This window comes from Dreissena polymorpha, chromosome 16 (genome assembly GCF_020536995.1).
Source record: "Dreissena polymorpha isolate Duluth1 chromosome 16, UMN_Dpol_1.0, whole genome shotgun sequence".
Classification (NCBI taxonomy): Eukaryota; Metazoa; Mollusca; class Bivalvia; order Myida; family Dreissenidae; genus Dreissena; species Dreissena polymorpha.
In genome coordinates, this window is record NC_068370.1 from 6,396,377 (window position 1) to 6,417,093 (window position 20,717).

Below are 20,717 nucleotides of genomic sequence, written 5' to 3' on the forward strand. Positions count from 1 at the left end.
AATAATTAAATGTGAAATATAACAGATTGGCTCTATCGTCAGATTTTTATGTAAGCGATGTATTTGACGAATTCTCCCCTTGTGTAAACAATGGTATAGAAACTTGCATTCTCGGCAATGATTGATAATGTGTACCCTGCATTAAGATGGATTCTATTGAAAGAAGCAAACACAAAACACAAACAATAGTGTTAGTGAAGCCGTTTTCTGTTTATATGGTATTCAATAGATTACTTTGAGAGTTTGCTATTGAGTATGTGGGTAGAACGCAATCTGGTAAAACCTACTTCCTCTATCAAAACTTCCAATGCTAGGAACAAATGTTAAAACCATACAAGCGTTTTGTCACTTGCTTAATGCTTAAAGTAACAATCACGCTCAAAAATATCGAATATTTCGTTAAATAAAGCTAACCCATAAAAAAAAATGTTCCTTTTAGCAAAATGCAAAATTTCAACGTAAGATGTTGTCTGGTAGAATTGATTTAACGAGATACAAAATGCTCGTTTTTATTTGTTTGTTGCCACAAATAATTCCATTTATATCTCCCGTGAAATATCCGAACATTTACGGGCGAACACGAGATTGGATACGGTAAGCGTCGGAAGCATGACGTAGCTCTCATGAATAATCGTTCTGTGAAATCAAAATGACTTCTGGGTAACTGGAACTTAGCGAATGCGAAAATGGCTTGTATAAATTATGCAAATGAACGCAACCCGAATGAATCCGATCCTGACTCGAAAGCGAAAGTAGATTACATCGTGGAACGATATTTAGATGCTTGAAACTTTCCGAATGCTTGTAATATAACGTTTTAACATCAATGTTACTTGTTTTTAGGGTCTTCCTATTGTAATTAACCATCGTATGGTACTACTTGTTGTCGAATGTTTTTATATAGCATAATACAGTAGCCGTATGTATTGGTGAGCGTGATAGTGACTTTAACCAATGTCACGTTTTCAGTCATACCCGAGCCATGTATGTTAGTAAGTTATATGAATGTGCTCTAAACATAGCATGTTTATTTGGTTTTAAAACGGATTTTCGAACGGTATTGGTCATTGTTTAGGAGGACCAAATCGAGCACGGCACTGTAAGGCTTATTTTCTTCACTCGCGATATTGGGTCTCAAGCCAAAATATATATTGATATACTTTATTAACTCTACAATTATAGTGAACAGGCGAGACTTCATTTTTTCGGAAAAAAGTCACTACTGAAATTTAATTTCTAGACCGCTGGACGTTTTCCTCTAAAGTGCTTAGTGCAACATTGTGAGTATTCACAAGTAGTTAGTTTTAAATAATTGAAAACATTTAATGTATTACACAAGCAAACTTTTCGAAACCTTTACAGCTGTTCATTTTTAGCGAAATCATGTTAGAAAACAATTCATTTAGATGAAAACAATAAGAACCACTTTAGTTATTCAATATAGCAATTAAATGATGTTGTAAGTAGTACGTTTTATACTAGATTCCTATTTAAATATGTAGCTAAATTGCAAAGTTGCAAAAGTACACCATCACCTCATATTTCATATTTACAAGATTAATATATTCATTACATTGTGTGCTGTGTGTATCGGACTGTTAGTGAAACTTATATACATTTAACCAACTTGTTAATTCAACGTTTATAAGATACCAACTAATTTGCGTATGCATTCAAAGCAAGAACTAACAAACATGTTTTTATTATAAAACAAGTATATATAACAAGAGCACCGCATAACGGGTGCCAATGCTCGGCTGAGGGTGCAGTTTTGAATAAATGAAAGTCAGAATTTATTTTTTAGAGGTCACAGTGACCTTGACCTTTGACCTAGTGACCCAAAAATGGGTGTGGCGTGTAGAATTTATCAAGGTGCATATACATATGAAGTTTCAAAGTTGAAGGTGAAAGCACTTTGATTTTAGAGACAAATTTCAAGGTTTTAGCACGACGCGGACGGCGGACGGCAGATGGCGGACGGCGGGCGACGAGGTGGCTATGACAATACCTCGGCTTTCTCCGAAAACAGCCGAGCTAAAAATGTCAATCCTGTACAAATGATTTGTATAGCTTATTGCAAACAAACTGTCGTGTAACCGTTTTAACATGGTTCTGTATTTTACTATATACACTTTTAACATTTACAAACTGTGATTTTTTTGTCTACAATGTCAATCGTGATATTTCAACAATAATTGTTTGAAAACAGTACTTAACATGCCTTGGCTAGAGAATGTTCGATTTCTGATAACAATTCTAACACAGATGTGATTTATTATCCATAAGGTCGGTGTGAAACAAAAATTCCATGACAAGATGATATTGTTTGATTACATTGTCGTCATTGTCGTAATCAAATGTACATGTATGAAGAAATGCGAACGATACCGAAAACATTGCATTTCTATAGTAACCTATATTCTTAATACAGATGTAAGAGAAAAAAATTGACATGATGTTGTTTCTTCAACTGTAAGGCCAAGTTGAGTATTAATTTTAGAGAAAATTGTCGATATTGCATTAACATGTGGTGAATTCCAGTTAAAATCCTTGTCACTGTGTATGTTGATTACTGATATCTATGCTAAATTAGTTATACCTAATAATTAAAAAGTTGTCTGGTTCTTCACCGACACATACTTTCATTACGATGACAAGTTAAGACTTTTTCATGCTAACTATTCATGCTACCTGCTCGTGACATGATCGTTTTTTGCCTATAGTAGCCATGGATGTACATAACTTTAACCACATGTAGATGTTGGAACGCATTATTATAACCAACAACCTTCACCAACAGTTAAAACTTGATACAGAGAGTAGTGTTCCCCCGACCTACGCCCGAATATGTTTAACCATTTTTTTTATTCCCTTAGAATATTATTTGCCACATAAATAAAAAGGAGAGGTGATGTTTAGTGTCCATGATGAACAGTCCCACCATTGAAGTTAAAATAAAACCGTGTTCTGCAGTTCAACAACTCTACTGTCGTTTTGTCGTGTTGTTGCTTCAAAACCTAAAAATAAAGCGAGTTCCACATAGTGTATGCATAATGAATGGTTTGCGTGTTTTATCTGCTACTTAAACTGTATGTAGTATCATGCCGTGACGCTATATATAAGGCATTGTTTTTTAATATCATTATTAATATTTAGCCCAACACCAATTGCAATTATTATTTTAATGATGACAGTAAATATTCAGAATGTTTAGTCTACATGCATATTATTATGCTACGCATTTTAAATGTATGTTTTATTAAAGGGAATACAAAAATAATATACTGTAAATTAATTAGTAATAACGGCATTTAGTTGTATGGATGTTACTTTTCTTTTTTTTCAACTTAATAATGTATGTTATGTTTTTGCTATTTTGCCTTATGGTTAAGGTAAATTATGTTTTGAATATCTACATGATATGGAAAACCAAACGTTTGAAAACTGTGCTGGTACCGTTTAGTTTAATTATTAATTATTCTTTCCGATTCAAATTACCTTTGTTTGCTGCAGATGTTAAAATTAAACTTTATCGATTCATCAAGAAAGAGCAACATTTCCACTAAATATTGTTGTACTGTGACAATTTTATGCCAATCATTAAATATACTTTTTCAAAATCAAAAGTCAACAACTCCAAAACTACTACAAACAGTAAATTATTGACTTGAAACTGTCAATTATCCCTTTACCATATTATTTTTTATTGTTATATTGTTTCGAAATACTATTTACCCATATCGTAAAATCAAATTAATCATATTTTAAGTTATTTTTTTGTTAAAGATTTATTTCTTAAGTAGTTTCTATTTTTGTTCGGAATATTTAGTCGTACAAATACTGTTCCATTTCATCGTTCAGATTGCAAATGGAAAAAAATCTGTTTATCTTTATGTTATTCATATTGTTGACATTGTAAGTAAAACATTTATTTATTGCTTTAATTGTTGACATCTCACTCTCAAGAGACGCATATTACTTTTGTTTGTTTTTTAATGAAAATTAATACTAATAAAAAGAAGAAGAATATTGTGTATTGTACTGTGAAACATGTAAAATTGCGGTCGGAATTGTGTAAAAAAGAATATATTGATACTTACATCAAGTTGGTGGATTAATTGAGTGGCATGATAACGATGTATTCAGCAACAATACACGGTCTTATATTCTATTTGTTTCATAAATTGAACCTTTTTTTTCTCTTCGTTCGACCGTGTTCCATATGTTTTCTTCTTTAACCCATGAAAAATCCAAAGTCTTTGGTGTAGCTCATATTGATATCAAATGAATGAAGGTCCCATTTATGTTCGCCCATGATGTGCCAATGTTGAGCCCAAATGTGATCCATGTTAGAGCATTATTGAAATCCGTTTGGGTCTTTAAAAAAATCCAAGTAGCATCTTCGATGACTGGACCCATATCAGTGTCCAAGGAAATTCATATCTCTGTTCGCCCATAATTGTCCAGTTTTGATTGCGTGTGGGCCTTATATTCGATCAATGATGTAATCAGAAGTGGACTCATTAAACATAGTGTTTTACTACCGGCAATGCGGTCCAAATAAGTTTTCCATGATGACTTTGTTTGCCTATATTGGACGATAGTTGAGTCCATGTTTTTACATGTTGGACCCATGTTTAACCCACGCAGAACACTTGAAAAAACGTGTACAACATTCGGCAATGGGAACAATACTAGTATCATAAGACGGTCCATTCTGTGGCTGGGCACAACGAATCAGTGTTTAGTTCACGTTTGTTTGATGTTGGACATTGGTTCTAACCACTTTGAGACCAGTAAGAAATCGGGTTCCACTTCCGACAATCGGATTCTTATAAGTATCCCACGAACGTCCCATCTGTATTTGCCCATAATGGACCAGTTGTTAGCCCATGTTCGTCTCATGGGACCCACATGTGACACATATGGGACCAAAATATTGTGTTGCACTTCTAGATTTGGGATCCATTTTGGAAGCTATTTTGCAAGAAAATTATCTAGTCCAGACTTGCTTGCTTGGGAGCTGCAGACTTATTACGAATTGGGCACCATTTACTTCAACAAAGAAGTTTATACAAGTTAAGTTAGGGGTTAATTATTATATATAACTACTTTACGAGTATTTAACACGCAAGATTCTCCTCTGACTCTATCCTTATTAGAGTTTATGCCTTTCAACATGCACACTTTTATTTTACAAATCACTTTCAAATTAGCACAAGATAAATGTTTTTGGAATATTTTCATGCAACATTTTCTCATGACTGCGGTTGCTTTCTGCTAATTTTCACTATTTAGTTGTAAATGATAATACGAAGAGCTCATCCTTTGTTTTAATAGTATCTGTTATGATCTTTTATAGTTGTTAAACATTTATACAATAATTAATTTCGACTAAGCCTAAATATAACAAAATCCTAAACGTTTATGAAATCGTTAATAAACGTCTGAAAGGATCGCTGTTGATGAAAATAATGATGTATTGTCCAAAAATACAAGAGAAGTGGAAGGACGGCAACTCCTTTAAAATGTCTTTTTTTGAATTCTTCTTTTCCTCTGTAATAGTATTTTGCTTGATTGTGTTTTATCATAATCTTTACAGCATTTTGAATGTTTGAAATATTCCAGCTGTAATACTATAAATATCAACTGATTTACAACATTCGCTAAGATGTAAGCACTCATAAATCATTAAGTAAAAGCAAATAATAAATCAATAATAAATCAAGATAGTTATGGCTCGTGTATTAGCATTCCTCTCAAGGGCCATTTTAATACAAATATATGTGATGTGAATCATAAATATAGATTCCTAAAACAAACAGATGGAGTAATGCCCGGCAAAAAGACAAATAACCCGGATAGAAATAAGTATAAAAGATGTGTCCCTTTTATTATGCGCTTTTAAAACCCCACTATGATTATATGAACTATCAATAACATCCTTTAACTCGTATTTTATCTAAGCACTACACATGAAAATGACATGTTCATGTTATGCTCTTCACAAGAACAGTGAAAAAATGGTCCGGTCAAAAAGACGATGATGCTCCTACTTCTTCTACTATTGCTCGTACTACTTACTCTTACTCAACAACTACTATTACTTCACGGACAATAAATCAAGATCAAGCAGACAATATCCATTTTACGCCCATTATTCATCCTTTACTTCCCTATTCTATCTGTTGTGGCAAATAATAGCGAACGATTGCAGATATTTCAGTGACCATAATAATTCCAAACGAAAGGGCGAATCGTGACAGAAAAAAGTCGGGCGTGTGTTGATCTGAAAGACGATAATGAATTTAAAAATACTTTTCGGATTTATGGCTGCGCATGTCAATGTCATTTCAAGTAAGTTTTATTTATTTTGACTTACAAACCAAAAGTATCGTTACGCATTTTAAAATCCAATAATGCCGTTAACAATTAAATCGTTGAATGCAGACAATTGATATTTATACGATACCTTGCTCGAGTAAAAATGTGATTTTGTCTCCATTTACAGACAAATATGTAAGGGTGTTACCATGGTAAAAAACGAGTTATATTGTTGTTTAATGCTTTGGATTATTTATTATATTCTTTAACGTGTAATATGTCCGAATCATTTTCTCATTAATGCGAAGCATTTATATTAAATCATGAACACACACCAGCGCCATTTTGAATTAAAGTTAATTTCATTAGAAGCTGGTAAATTTACCGGCCCTTACACTAGGCATTATGACTAGGGCCGTCATGTAGTTAAGTTGCCCTTACCCGAGCAGTTACACGGCATAACTTAACAGGTACAATGCCTGAATGAAACAGTTAATTCACACATTGAAAATTGTTCTTGCAAACAAGGTGAATGCATTGATACAAGCTCCTCAAACTGTAACAAAGTCGAAGACATGCGATGGAAAGGCACTATGCAATTTATAAAGTTAAGTTTAATGTTTGTCTATTCGATGTATTACTTAATGTCAGAGTTATTGGATTTGATACTCGGCCTGGAAAATTTTAAGGCGGAGAATTTAACAGTTTGCCAAGAATTGGATTTAGATAATACTCTAAAGTTTAATATGACGTTTGTATGAATATGAGTAGCTGAAATATTTTCAAAGGTTAATCTTAACCCTCAAGATATAATCTGGTAGTCAACCTGTATAAAAACATAATGAAGACGACCCATGAGCAAAGCTATGTTAACTTAGAGAAAGAGCATTAACATATTTACAAGTTTTTAATGCCAATATTTAGTGTTAGCACCTGCGATTATTGTGTCAATACATATTTGAACATTATTCTCTCTATATATGTGCGTCTTTTTAATGATTTACTATTATCAATAGTTAGTGAGAAGACAGCCTAGAACTTAACTTTTTTTTTAAATTGATATAATTATAATGTTATTATTTGGATAACCGGGAAATGCATGGTTATATAACTTTTGCTTGTTTAATATTACCTTGCAATGATAGTATTTAATAAATCACATAACATTTTTATTACATATTTTTAATTTTATTTCATTTCAGTGTTGTCAAAACCCTTTTTCTATGTTAACGTGCCATGTGCAACAACTGTGGAAGTTAACTGCACTGATATTTATAATGCTTACGGAATCTGGATATTTTACAAAAAAAGCCTAGAGAAGGGTGTGCAAAACATGCAAAAAGTAGTTTTTAATAAAACGGCATGCAGTCAATTTAAACCTTCAACGATTAAGACAACGCAATGTAAGTGCTTACATCGAACAGGTGTCACGTGCACCATTACTGATGACAATATGGTAAATATTGGCGACCAATGGTACTGTACAAAATCAACATTGTCAACAGGGTCTACTGATTTTAGTAATAATGTGACTTTGACTAAATCAGGTAAGCATACAGCAAAGATAATAAATTGCATGTCATTATTTGTTCGTACGAAGAAATCCGCATGCTTTCAGCAATCTAGATGTCCCTTTTATTGCAGACTGTGTAAACTGTAATTAATTCTTAAACGGCATGTTGTGAAAATGTATATGATTATTGTGTGTTTGTTTGTCAAACAATGTTGTAATTACCGTTTGTATGTATGTTTTATTACAGTTACATGGAAACCATTATTCAAAATCTGAAAACGGGTTTGCAATGCCGATATTTTCTAGCACATGTTTGGAGCTACAGGTCCGGTGTTCCATAGTAAACAAAATTTCATAATAAAAACATTCGCCGCTAATTTCTATTACGAAAATAACATAATCTACGAAAGCTAATGTGACTTTCCACATGAGTCAGGTGAACAGGTATTTTATAATTAGATTAATTGTACAGAAAACTGATTAATGCAAGAAAAAGAACATTATTAACTCATAGTGAAGCCGATATTATATCAAACTAAATGTGTGACTTACATGAAAATTCACGTCTAAGGATTATATCACTAAAGTAAATTTATAGACACCATGTTCTTGGTGAAAGTTAAAACTCACAAAGGTTTGACATCATCTTATCATGAATTCGTTTTTATTCTATAGAAAGGAAAATCAAGATTATGTTCTACAGTGATATATGGTTGACATTTAAATATTTTTTAACAGTTACGCTGATTCCCTCTTGAAAATGCTGACGGACGCATGCTAATTCGGGTCCATCGCACACAATTGCCATTTCTTTTGTTTTACTTTACTATTACACAACTTACCATAAGATTAATCATTCAACACAAAAGTAATTGCAATGCATCGTACGGTATAATTTTGCGAGATCCATTAACCGATTGTCTGTATATAATTTGAACGTGAAGACCGCCAAGAAAGACGCACAATGCGACGTATAATGCAAATTTGTTTGTTAGCATACATACCGAATGACGAAAATTATGTTGAAAGTATTTGATTATTTAGGTCGGTTGTCATTTATTTTTTATTTTACTTTCTGTTTATTGTTATTTTTATGAAAAAAGTTAAAATATTTTTTTTTTTTAAACTGTCTTATCACGAAATAATCATCGCTCGCCATGAGCAATGGTACGCGAGAATCAATCGTGTGCCAAATATCAGTATCTGTTACTACAGGCTGTAGAGAAAACAATGTCGAAACACCTTGTGTGTCCGGCCTTTTCAAATTCATACCAGAACAATAGGCAAATAGTGTAAATATTTTAGTAAGGCTTATAATAACATACTTTTTTCAGCGACCAAACGCTGATTTCATTGTCTGACAGTTTAAATAAATATGTTTACGTATTTCTTGTTTACACGTAAACATTTAGGACTCGAAATTTTCGCTGTATTGTACATTTTAGAAAACGTATTTTTAATTCAAAGGTTTAGGTGATTAATTCCCTTTTATCTATGAAGGTACGATTAAAAAGATTGTATTGATATAAGTTGATTATAAACTTACCATGCATATTTACATAGTTAAACATCTATTTTGCATACCTGAACTATTCGATATGGAAACTTTTAAATCTAAGTGCTTTAGTAAGCATTATGAACTGGGCATTATGAACTAACTCGGATCAGATTGCTTTTGTTTATCAAATGTTGTAGTACATGTCATTCGTCCTGTGATACGTTTATGATATTTGTAAAATACACACGATACAATTCATAAGTTTATTCACTATGGAATATGTGATTGTGAAAACGTGGGTGCTCTTGCAAGTGAATCTGTTTTTGTTTAAATTATTTTTACATAGTCTCATAACTAGAAATTTGTATTTTTCTGGTTTTCGGATATTAGTTTGCAACGCTTGAGTGCTTATATTTTCTGTATTTCACTTGTTAAACCTCTTTTTCTACCATTTATGTTTATTTAATACAGTAATGAACTGTTACAATATCTACAAAATAAGACTTGATTTATCAATATTTATGTTCATTACATTAAAGTTAATTTTGAAATGTAATGGTTATGAAATAGGAGGGGTGGGGAATTAAGGGCTGGCGACTTTGAATGACTCATTAATTGTTGGGTATTTTGTCGTAAACGTTATATATCGATATAGATATAAAATACAGTACATCACGTGATCATTATTCTAAGGACAGTTATTTTAAAAACTGTCTTATGTTTAAAATTATCAGATTACATTACCATACTTTCTAGAACCGTAATGATTTCTTTTAAATTATGTGAAATCTAGGTTATTTAAATCTTCTGAGTTGCATCTTATTTCTTAAATATATATATAAATTTAACTTACAATTATTCTTGAATATTTGCTTAGTTTCATTGTATTTTATTTATGACAAACTAAAATGCAGAGTTTTATTAAGAGCAATCAATTTATTAAATATGATATGACAGCACTTATAATGTTTAAAATTATCAGATTACATTACCATACTTTCTAGAACCGTAATGATTTCTTTTAAATTATGTGAAATCTAGGTAATTTAAATCTTCTGAGTTGCATCTTATTTCTTAAATCTTTGGATCTATTATTACACCCGATGTATTAATATTATTCTACATGCGTATTATTTGAACATTATTAAAATACAAATCCCTAGCCGCTTAATGCAGGACGAAATGTATCTATAGTTTTGCATGTTATTTGTTTTCAACTTAGATCGCCTTGAGTGTACAACGACAACACTAACAACACAAATCGCAAGAGTGGAGAGTACCATGCCTACTAATATCGACAACGAAACTGGCACAGTTACCGCGACGGTAGAAATGCCATCAAATGCGAAAAGTAAGACATACTTATATTGTCACATACTAATGAACTCTCATCAAAAGAGTGAAGTGTTTCTCTGATAATAATTATTTGTTTATGCAATTGATATGCCACATTGTGCAAACATTAATTATTCCACATTTGATTTGAGCCATATTTTATTATCTTAGAGTTAGGTCCAGATAAAAGCACCAAAACTGAAAGCGTTATCGTCAACACAACAAACAACGCTAACTCTACCGAGGAAAACAAAAGTGAAGAATCTATTGCGAAACAAAACAGTAAGACAAATGACATATTACACTAGAAGAGTTTCATTGCAAACAGATCCTTTAGTACTCACCACAAGCGAATCCCAAATACAAATATTGTACATTTATGTACACTTTATATTAAAGGGATCTTTTCACGGTTTGGTAAATTGACAAAATTCAAAAAAGTTGTTTCAGATTCGCAAATTTCCGGTTTTGTTATGATATTTGTGAGGAAACAGTATAACTGAACATTTGCCATGGTCTAATATATCCATTATATGCATCTTTTGACGATTTCAAAACCTAAAAATTATAAAGCGTTGCAACGCGGAACGATTGAATAATCTTGAGAGTTCTGTTGTTGTCGTTTAAATTTGTGAAACTACGAAGATTGCTTATATAACATATTTAAATACGCAACTTATGTATGCTTGGCAGGATAGCTCAGTTGGCCAATGCGTTCTTACTTAAGGATTCCGGGGGTCACTGGTTCGAGCCCTGCTGCGGGCTACTTTTTTTTCCTTTTTTAAATTTTATTTTTAATTTTTTACTGGAGCTTTTAAAATTTAATGTTTACATTTATCAATATAAAGCATTTAATGACAAACTTCAAAACATGCCAAAATCCGTGAAAAGGCCCCTTTAAACTATGAACGTGATATATATATATATATATATATATATATATATATATATATATATATATATATAAACTCTCGATGTAATGCATTTTTCTTGACGCACACATTTCCGGCAAAATTAAATTTTTAACAATTTGTAAAATCTAAAAACATTAGAGTGGACCAATATTGGTATGTACGTTGTACCAGATGTAAATAGTATATCGCATTTGCCTTAACCAATTCAATCTCTGTTCAGAACGTGCACAAACTTTCAGGTTACACAGTGTAGATTTAAGCGTTTTATTATTACAATACAATGCAATACAATACCATGTACATTACTAGAATTTGCAAAGCGCCATTGTACTGAATAGTCACTATAAAGCATGATTTTACGTGTAATCATGGTTTTGTGTCTTACTAGTTTCAGTTACCCAGTTGGCTGTTATTATTTGCGGGCCATTTGTTTTCTTTGTCATCGGACTTGTTGTGCTCGTTTTCCGAAAGAAACTGTGTTCGTGCTCGAGAGGTTTGGTAGCACGTTCAAATAATTTAACTACATTGACTGGAATTTTACTCAATTTGATATAAATTTAACTTACAATTATTCTTGAATATTTGCTTAGTTTCATTGTATTTTATTTATGACAAACTAAAATGCAGAGTTTTATTAAGAGCAATCAATTTATTACATATGATATGACAGCACTCATAATGCTTTTTCAAAATAATGATAATGATTATGCTAGAATGATGTTTTGTGAACTTATATCGGTCGTGTTGGTTGCGTTAAATTGTTTCGCACAAGAGGTGAAGCTTGGAATATGCAATTTACTGTAAAACGTTTTCAAAATAATATTGTTTTAAAAACACTACACACAATAGCAAACGTCAAGTATTGGGTTTTCTTGTAATAACGATACATGCTGAAGTGTTTGTATTTGAATAGTAGTCCTGTTACTAGTATAATAAAGTGACAGTAATCGCTATTGTCGAATATTATGTTTGAATATTAAATTAAAATTATTGTTTATATTCGTATTAACATACGAGTTTTAAATGTACATTCATCCGATTTCTAACTTTTGAAACCAAACAGGAAAGCATAATCTTACAATGCTGAACAAGGAAAATAATTCAGTCGAGGGGGACATAAATATGGCTATTGTTTCAAACAATGCCACTTCTTCTAATCCAACTTCCTCCTGGATGGAACCGGTGTCCACGCATAGTGAGGCTGGTCGGTATACTAGGCGAAATCTAACTGACTAATTGATTCTGTAAATATCTGATGAACTTATGCAGTTGTTTGATTTTGGTTCATGAATTTAATAAACATATGGCTTAAACACTAAATTTTTGTTACAAACTACAAATTATATATTTGACACGGCTTCTTTATTTGTTTTTGCCTAGTAAATAAACGTTCATGTTTCAATATTCTTTTTATATCATGATTATGTATGATTTTTTTCATTATTTTGAATATATCTTACGGACTAAATACAAAACAAAAAATCAAATGACGTGAACAAAATACATACTGACGTCTCTAGACTGTATGCATTTAATGTTTTCATTGCGATCATATAAATCTTACTTTTTATTACGTGATGTGATGTGATACAGTAGTTTCAGTTGCCCTATCATTAAGTATGTACATATGTTAATACATATGATGACGTTAATAAACTTTTATTTAGCTAACATAATTAAACTTTCATTTTTAGGTCTAAATACAAAACGGCAATGGTAATGTTTTCTTTTTATTGTGCACGTCTCTTATATCATATTGTTTTAGAACGAGTATGTGTACTTAAATACAAACTGTTGTTGTCGTATGTATATTATTAATGGCAATTATTCATTTGAAATTTGGAAAACTATGGTGCAACATAAATAATTGCAATACGTCATATAAAATTAGTGCATGCTTCTGCACAGTGCACAACATGGAGATGAACAACAAGACTTGGGCATTGAAGACTGTATTGATGATGACCCCTCGTACAGTCGTGTGAGAGATATCGCGACAAAACGCGACGGTATAGGTTTGAATACAGTCCATAATTGTCAGTTCTCTTATTTAATGAACTTGAATTGTATATGAAACGTAATTAAATATAAAATCATGCAGTCGTTTATACAATAGATATTTCAATTTATTCTTACTAAACGATGAATCGAATTATAATGTACAGTTATTCAATGCTATTTCGAAGTCGTTGGGATCGTCGAAAATACTCAAATGAGAAAAGATTCAAATATTCATGTGTTCTGCTGTACAAAACAATGTGTATTTAAAATAAGATTATAAAACACCACAAGTAAATATGGTAAATATGGTGCTGATACGTACATTTTATTTAAAAAAATTATACAACGCAATGAAAAATTTAATAATTCAGTTGTGTATGCATAAATATGCGACAGTAATATTAGTAAATCGAAGAAATGAATGATATGTTACTGAGTCATAACCAACCAGCTCTTCGACATGCGCGATATTGTATATGCAATTAATGATCATGATTGACTTATGAGTCGATCAGCACTTACACTGTTAGCTAAATAGGAAGGTCAGGCATCCGAGTTTAAAGTAACAGTTTGTATATTTTTTATTTTAAACAGTTTCCTTATTTCAGATTTTGGCTCAAACACCAACAGGTAATGTTTTAAAGCACAAACCAGTCTGTTCTACAGTAGTTTTTACTTAAAAACTAAAGAAATTTACACACAAAAAATCATTTTAGGCATTTATATTGGACTTGTGTCATGAACGTAGTTGTACTCTGGTGTATAACACCAATAAAACATACCCATCATTGTCTCGAGATTATTAATTAATGTCCTTTCTATTGCTGTTTAATATTGACTAAGTCTTATTGTGTACTAATTCAACTCTCTAACGTAGTAACACAATGTATCATCTTAAAGTATTTCCCATAAATTTTAAACTAGTCTTAATTCATATTGAAAGAGAAAGTATGAGTACTACTACTACTACTACTTATACTACAACTATTACTTCTACTACTACTACTACTATTACTACTACTACTACTTCTACTACTACTACTACTACTACTACTACTACTACTACTACTACTACTACTACTACTACTACTACTACTACTACTACTACTACTACTACTACTGCTACTGCTGCTGCTGCTGCTGCTACTACTACTACTACTACTACTACTACTACTACTACTACTACTACTACTACTACTACTACTACTACTACTACTACTACTACTACTACTACTACTACTACTACTACTACTACTACTACTACTACTACTACTACTACTACTACTACTACTACTACTACTACTACTACTACTACTACTACTACTACCGCTACTGCTACTACTACTACTACTACTTCTACTACTACTACTACTACTACTACTACTACTACTACTACTACTACTACTACTTCTACTACTACTTCTACTACTACTACTACTACTACTACCTACTACTACTACTACTACTACTACTACTACTACTACTACTACTACTACTACTACTCCTACTACTGCTACTATTTCTACTTTTTCTACTACTTCTTCAACTACTTCTTCTACTACTTCTACATAATGATGATAATACTGCTACTACTAATACTTATAATATTATTATTATCATTATCATTATTTTGTATTACTATTATTTTACTCTTATACTGCAAATACCTAATATTATCATAACATAAATTAAATGTGATCTATTTAAAAGTAATCCACACCAAATACACGATGGCCATAGCTATGACAAAACATTGGATGACGACTGGTTGTACAGTAGTGTCAACGATCTTCAATCTTGTGCAGGTAAACAATAGTTACTTTTATTGTTAAAATAACTTCTTTTATATATCAATTAAAATTTTGGGAGTGTAATCACACAAAAACATCCCAAATCGAAGGGTCAATATTATTTATTGTATTTATTGATAAAATATTAATTTCATCCACGTTTTATAAAAGCATTTCTGTCATAAGCTGTATTTTATTTTGTATGCAATTCATGGTTTTTATGATGAAATTGATATTTGATATTAGTATTGCACTTTTTACAAAGTGATGTTGACATATACATGCATGTTTAATAAGTGCCTGATGTTTTGAAACCTCACATAGATGAAATTATTCATTGTTCATATCGTTTATGTTGTACACGGATAGCCATCGTTGTTTTTTTATTTCAGAAAAGGGGGCATGTGGCTTTACTGAACATGGGTATGCCAACCTTTACTTAACTCACATTTAAGTTGTATATAGTGTTAACATGTGTTTTTTTCAACAATATATACTATTATTGTTCGATGTTTATACTATTTCAAATATAATGTATAATCATATGCAGATGTTGCTCGGTGTTTTATTTGATAAAAAACGAACAACTAAAACATGACATTATTGCATCATATTCTCTATATAATTCCTGTGGCAGACAAGAACGCCCATTTACAGATCCACTTAACACAAATATGAGCAAGGCTGTGCCTTATTCGATTGTAAACATAGAACCACCGCCTCATAGCAACAGGTACAAAGACAACCCACTGTACACGTTTAATGCAACGCCTCTAGACAGTGATGATCCACTAAATTCTAAAGTAAGGGATAACAATCTCCATGCAACTGCGAACCATCCAATATACCCGGATAATCTTCTAACCATGCACGATTGCAAACCAAGTACACCGTGCGGTTTTGATAGTGAACGTGAAGATGATCCACTTTACTCAATTGTTAACAAAAAAGACTCACTGCATGCACCGTTGAGGAAGAAAAACCAAATGGCTGAGACATCGAATGGTTCCTTTGATACCGATGCAAACGATGTTGACCCTCAATATTCCGTAGTTGACAAGAAGAAAATCATAGGTAATATTAATTCAACTAACTTGGTATTCTATAATCATAATGAATAATCGATGTTTTGAATTCTGGTTTTCTTTGTAACATTTAATTGTTCGTGTTATTTAAACTTTCCTTATCCACACTTAACTAATAATGCGTGTACACAGACAGGTGTTTTGCAAATGTTATACAAGTGATTTATGGATCATTATATTATATTCCAATTCATGTGTCTTTAAAATCTGTCACGAAGGTGCAAGACCATTGTGTCATATAATTTTATCATCTTACAATGCAACTGGTTAATTGTTAATAGCCATTGTTCTGTATAAGGTATGGAGACAAATGACTGGAATCGGTAAGTATGAAACATATTTTGAGCAGTAAGCATGCATTCTTTTGTACTTAACAATACAATACAATACTCACAATACACTAGCCTAGTGGTATTGCAAATAAGCCTTTTTTGTAAAAACGGACAGCACTGTTTGAAAAAGATGCATGTGCCTTTGGCTACGTATAACATTCTGTCGATGTTATTTTAATTGTTTAATTCTTTCTTTAATAAAAATCGAAATTGGTTTATCGATCCTGACAGTATTCACTAATTGTAGAACACGTATGCATGAACATATTGAATGATTGTCCATTGGTTCTAAGATGATTTAATAATTGATTTTGCAGAACTGTGCCACAAGCACCAGCATGTTTCGACTCGTTCGTTCCACTATACAGCAAAGTAAACAAGAAAACCAAGAAAGGTATCGCTTAGACACTTTTAACCAGTTAATGCTAATTTCATACGCGATAGCTATTGTACTACATATTTTAACTGGGGACATCAGCCGTTTTTGTAAGGTTAAACCAGTAATAAACCGATGATTCGTACTTTAATTGCAAAATCAATAATTCCTACATGATAGCAATAGCAAATAGTAATTACCTGAAGCAGGACGCGTACAACATACTTTGAAAACATAACATTATATAAACCCCATTTTATTTTATAAAGTCAGTATTCTGACACTATATGCATTAAATATACATGAAATAATTACGAGAATCACAACATTATGAAAACTTATAGTAAAGTTGCATTAATTAAATATCTTATATTCTTTGTAAGTCAAACCACGATCTATGAAAGTTAAAGGTAAGTATTATAAAAATGATAAGGTGATTTTTTTTTAACTGGTACATATTCAAATACGCGTTGATACGATCACAATTTAAACGATGTGATTTGTTTCATAACTACCATCTGCATTGTTTTCTAGCTTTACAAATTCTATATTAATTGATATGTCGTTATAGTGGATCAGTGAAGAAAACTACCCACGATGATCACCTTTACAAACAGCGGTGTAAGAAGAATCACAGTTAGTTTACATGCACTGAAATGCCATTCTTTGTTTAATTCATAATGTTTTATATATTAATGAACTTGGTTTCTAAAACACATGTTGTGCAAACAAAAGTTATAACTGTGTTGAGTTGTGTGTACTCTTTTGATTGAAACATGATTGTGAAATATTCAAATACGCGCTGATACGATCACAATTTAAACGATTGTTTTTTTTTCATGATAACCATCTGCATTGTTTTCAAAAATGACTTACTCTATGTAAATTGATATGTCATGTAAGTAGCTCCGTGAACAATACTTCCCCCAATGATAACCCTTACTAACAGAGGTGTAAGAAGATTAACAGCTAGTTTGCACGCACTGAAATGACATTCTTTGTTTAATTCATAGTGTTATATATTTCTGAGCTTTGTTTTTAATCCAAATACCAAAAGTTGTATGTAAAACCTTCACATATTACGTTAAAATTTTAATTTCCTCGATTGATACGTGTGTTTTATCAGTAGCTGCCACGATACTTAACATTCAGATTTTAAGAAGACACCTTTTGTGCAAACGGAAATTATAACTGTGTTGAGTTATGTGTACTCTTTCTAGTGTAAATTGCTTGTGAATGCATTTAGAGTACATGCTTCACACAGATTTATGGGTTCACACATATTGTTCTAAAGTTTGAACATATGTAATATATATATTGAAAAGTTAATTTGTTTTCACTTGTATAACTATCAATGATTGACTATTGCTGTTATTATTGTTTTCATCCGGGATTATTTAAGAACATACATAGTTGCAAGTACAAAAGTAATTATATAAGACACGTGTGTTATTTGACAAAAGTTATAATGTAAATATATTAAATGTGTTTGTGCATCTTCCGTCAAAATGCCATTTGAAGGCGAACACTATCATACAAAACTTGGTTCTGGTCACTAGTGTTTGTTGGTGTTTGCGTTTACAATTTAATTGGCGTCTTTAATAACCTAAATTATCGGTTATTTTTTTAAACAAGAGGGCCTGAAAGGTCCAAAGTCGCTCACCTGAGATACAAAGAAACTGACCTGCTCGGTGCAGCCCCAATATAAAATTAGAACAAATGTTCTGACCAAGTTTCATGAAGAGTGAACTATAAATGTAACTTTTAGAGTGCTAACAAGGTTTTGCGGTCATGTTTTTCAACAAACCGGAACTTTTTTTGAACCGATCCAAGCTATCCTTTAAATTCTGACCAAGTGTTATGAAGATTGGACAATAAATGTTTCAATGAGAGTGTTAACAAGTTTTTACTATAGCCATATAAGGAAAATTAACCCGCCTCCTGTCGGCCATGTTTTTCAACCAACCGGAACCATTTTCAAACTTGTCCAAGATATCATGGAGACAAATCTTCTGACAGAGTTTCATAAAGATCAGACAATAAATGTGGCCTTTAGAGTGTTAACAAGGTTTTACTATAGTAATATATAGCCATATAAGGAAAATGCCACGCCCCATTGCGGCCATGTTTTTAACCAACCGGAACAATTTTCGAACTCGTTCAAAATGTCATTGCAAAAAAACTTCTGACCAAGTTTCATGACATTGAACAATAAACGTGACTTTAAGAGTGTAAACAAGTTATTACTATAGCCATAAAAGGAAAAATGCCCCGCCCACTGACGGCAGTGTTTTTAAACCAACAAAAACAGTTTTCAATCTCTTCCAGATATCATTGGGATAAATCTTCTGATCAAGTTTCATGAAGATAGGGCAATAAATGTGGCATCTAGAGTGTTAACAAGTTTTAATTTAGCCATAAATATATAGCCATATAAGGAAAAATGCCCCGTCCCCCTGGTGGCCATGTTTTTCAACAGACCAGAACCATTTTCGAATTTATCGAAGATGACATTGGGACGTATGTTCTGACCACGATTAATGAAGATCGGACCATAAATTTGGCCTCTAGGGTGTTAACAAGGTTTTACTATAGCCATATAAGGAAAAATGCCCCGCCCAATGGCGGCCATGTATTTCTACCAACCGGAACCATTTTCAAACTCTTCCAAGATATGATTGGGACAAATCTTCTGACCAAGTTTCATGATCATCGGACAATAAATGTGGTCTCTAGAGTGTTAACAAGGTTTTACTATAGCCGTATAATTATAACCATATGCGAAAAAAATGCCCCGCCCTCTGGTGGCCATGTTTTTCAACCAACTGGAACCATTGTCAAACTCTTCCAAGATATCATTGGGACAAATCTTCTGCCAAAGTTTCATGATCATCGGACAATAAATGTGGCCTCTAGAGTGGTAACAAGGTTTTTCTATTGCCACATTAGGAAAAATGCCTCCGCCCAATGGCAGCCACGTTTTCAACCAACCGGAATCCTTTTCAAACTCGTACAAGATATCACTAGGACAAATCTTTTAACCAAGTTTCATGAAGATCGGATAACAAATGTGGCCTCTATAATGTTAACAAGGTTTTACTCTAGCCATTTATAGAAATATTAGGAAAATGCCCCTCCCCCTTGCGGTCATGTTTTTCAAGCAACCGTGACCAATTTCGAACTCCTCCGAGATATCATCGAGACGAATCTTCTGACCAAATTTCATGAAGATCGGAAATAAATGTGGACTCTTGAGTGTTAACAAGGCAAATGTTGACGCCGCACGACGCACAACACACGACGGACAAAATGCGATCACAAAAGCTCACCATGAGCACATTGTGCTCATGTGAGCTAAAGATAAACCATTAATGGGAGGTTACACGACTTGAAAAAAAATATTATACTCTAAAAGCTTGTCACCATGTTTGTAGATGATATTATTTAAACTAACTGACTAAACTAAATAAAGATATTAGTAGAACATGTGTACAGGACGAGTATCATTATGATTTATCTAAAATGTAACTAACAGTATTAATAATGTAG

General features: G+C 32.3%; 1 protein-coding gene and 1 long non-coding RNA gene across 2 annotated transcripts; both read left to right on the forward strand.

Annotated features, from left to right (window-relative positions):
- The first annotated feature begins 6,232 nt into the window (after nt 1–6,232).
- On the forward strand, nt 6,233–17,197 carry LOC127862797 (uncharacterized). The gene is made up of 14 exons (XM_052402068.1): nt 6,233–6,357; nt 7,527–7,871; nt 10,558–10,686; nt 10,842–10,952; nt 11,973–12,077; nt 12,648–12,788; nt 13,279–13,300; nt 13,493–13,593; nt 14,194–14,215; nt 15,296–15,390; nt 15,768–15,798; nt 16,013–16,449; nt 16,759–16,783; nt 17,110–17,197. The coding sequence occupies exons 1-14, from the start codon at nt 6,303–6,305 to the stop codon at nt 17,195–17,197; spliced, it is 1,707 nt and encodes a 568-aa protein (XP_052258028.1). The 5' UTR covers nt 6,233–6,302.
- Nucleotides 16,333–18,749, forward strand: LOC127861657 (uncharacterized). The gene is made up of 4 exons (XR_008040308.1): nt 16,333–16,449; nt 16,759–16,783; nt 17,110–17,186; nt 17,740–18,749. It is a non-coding gene; the product is annotated as an uncharacterized LOC127861657 (long non-coding RNA).
- Nucleotides 18,750–20,717: the final 1,968 nt, after the last annotated feature.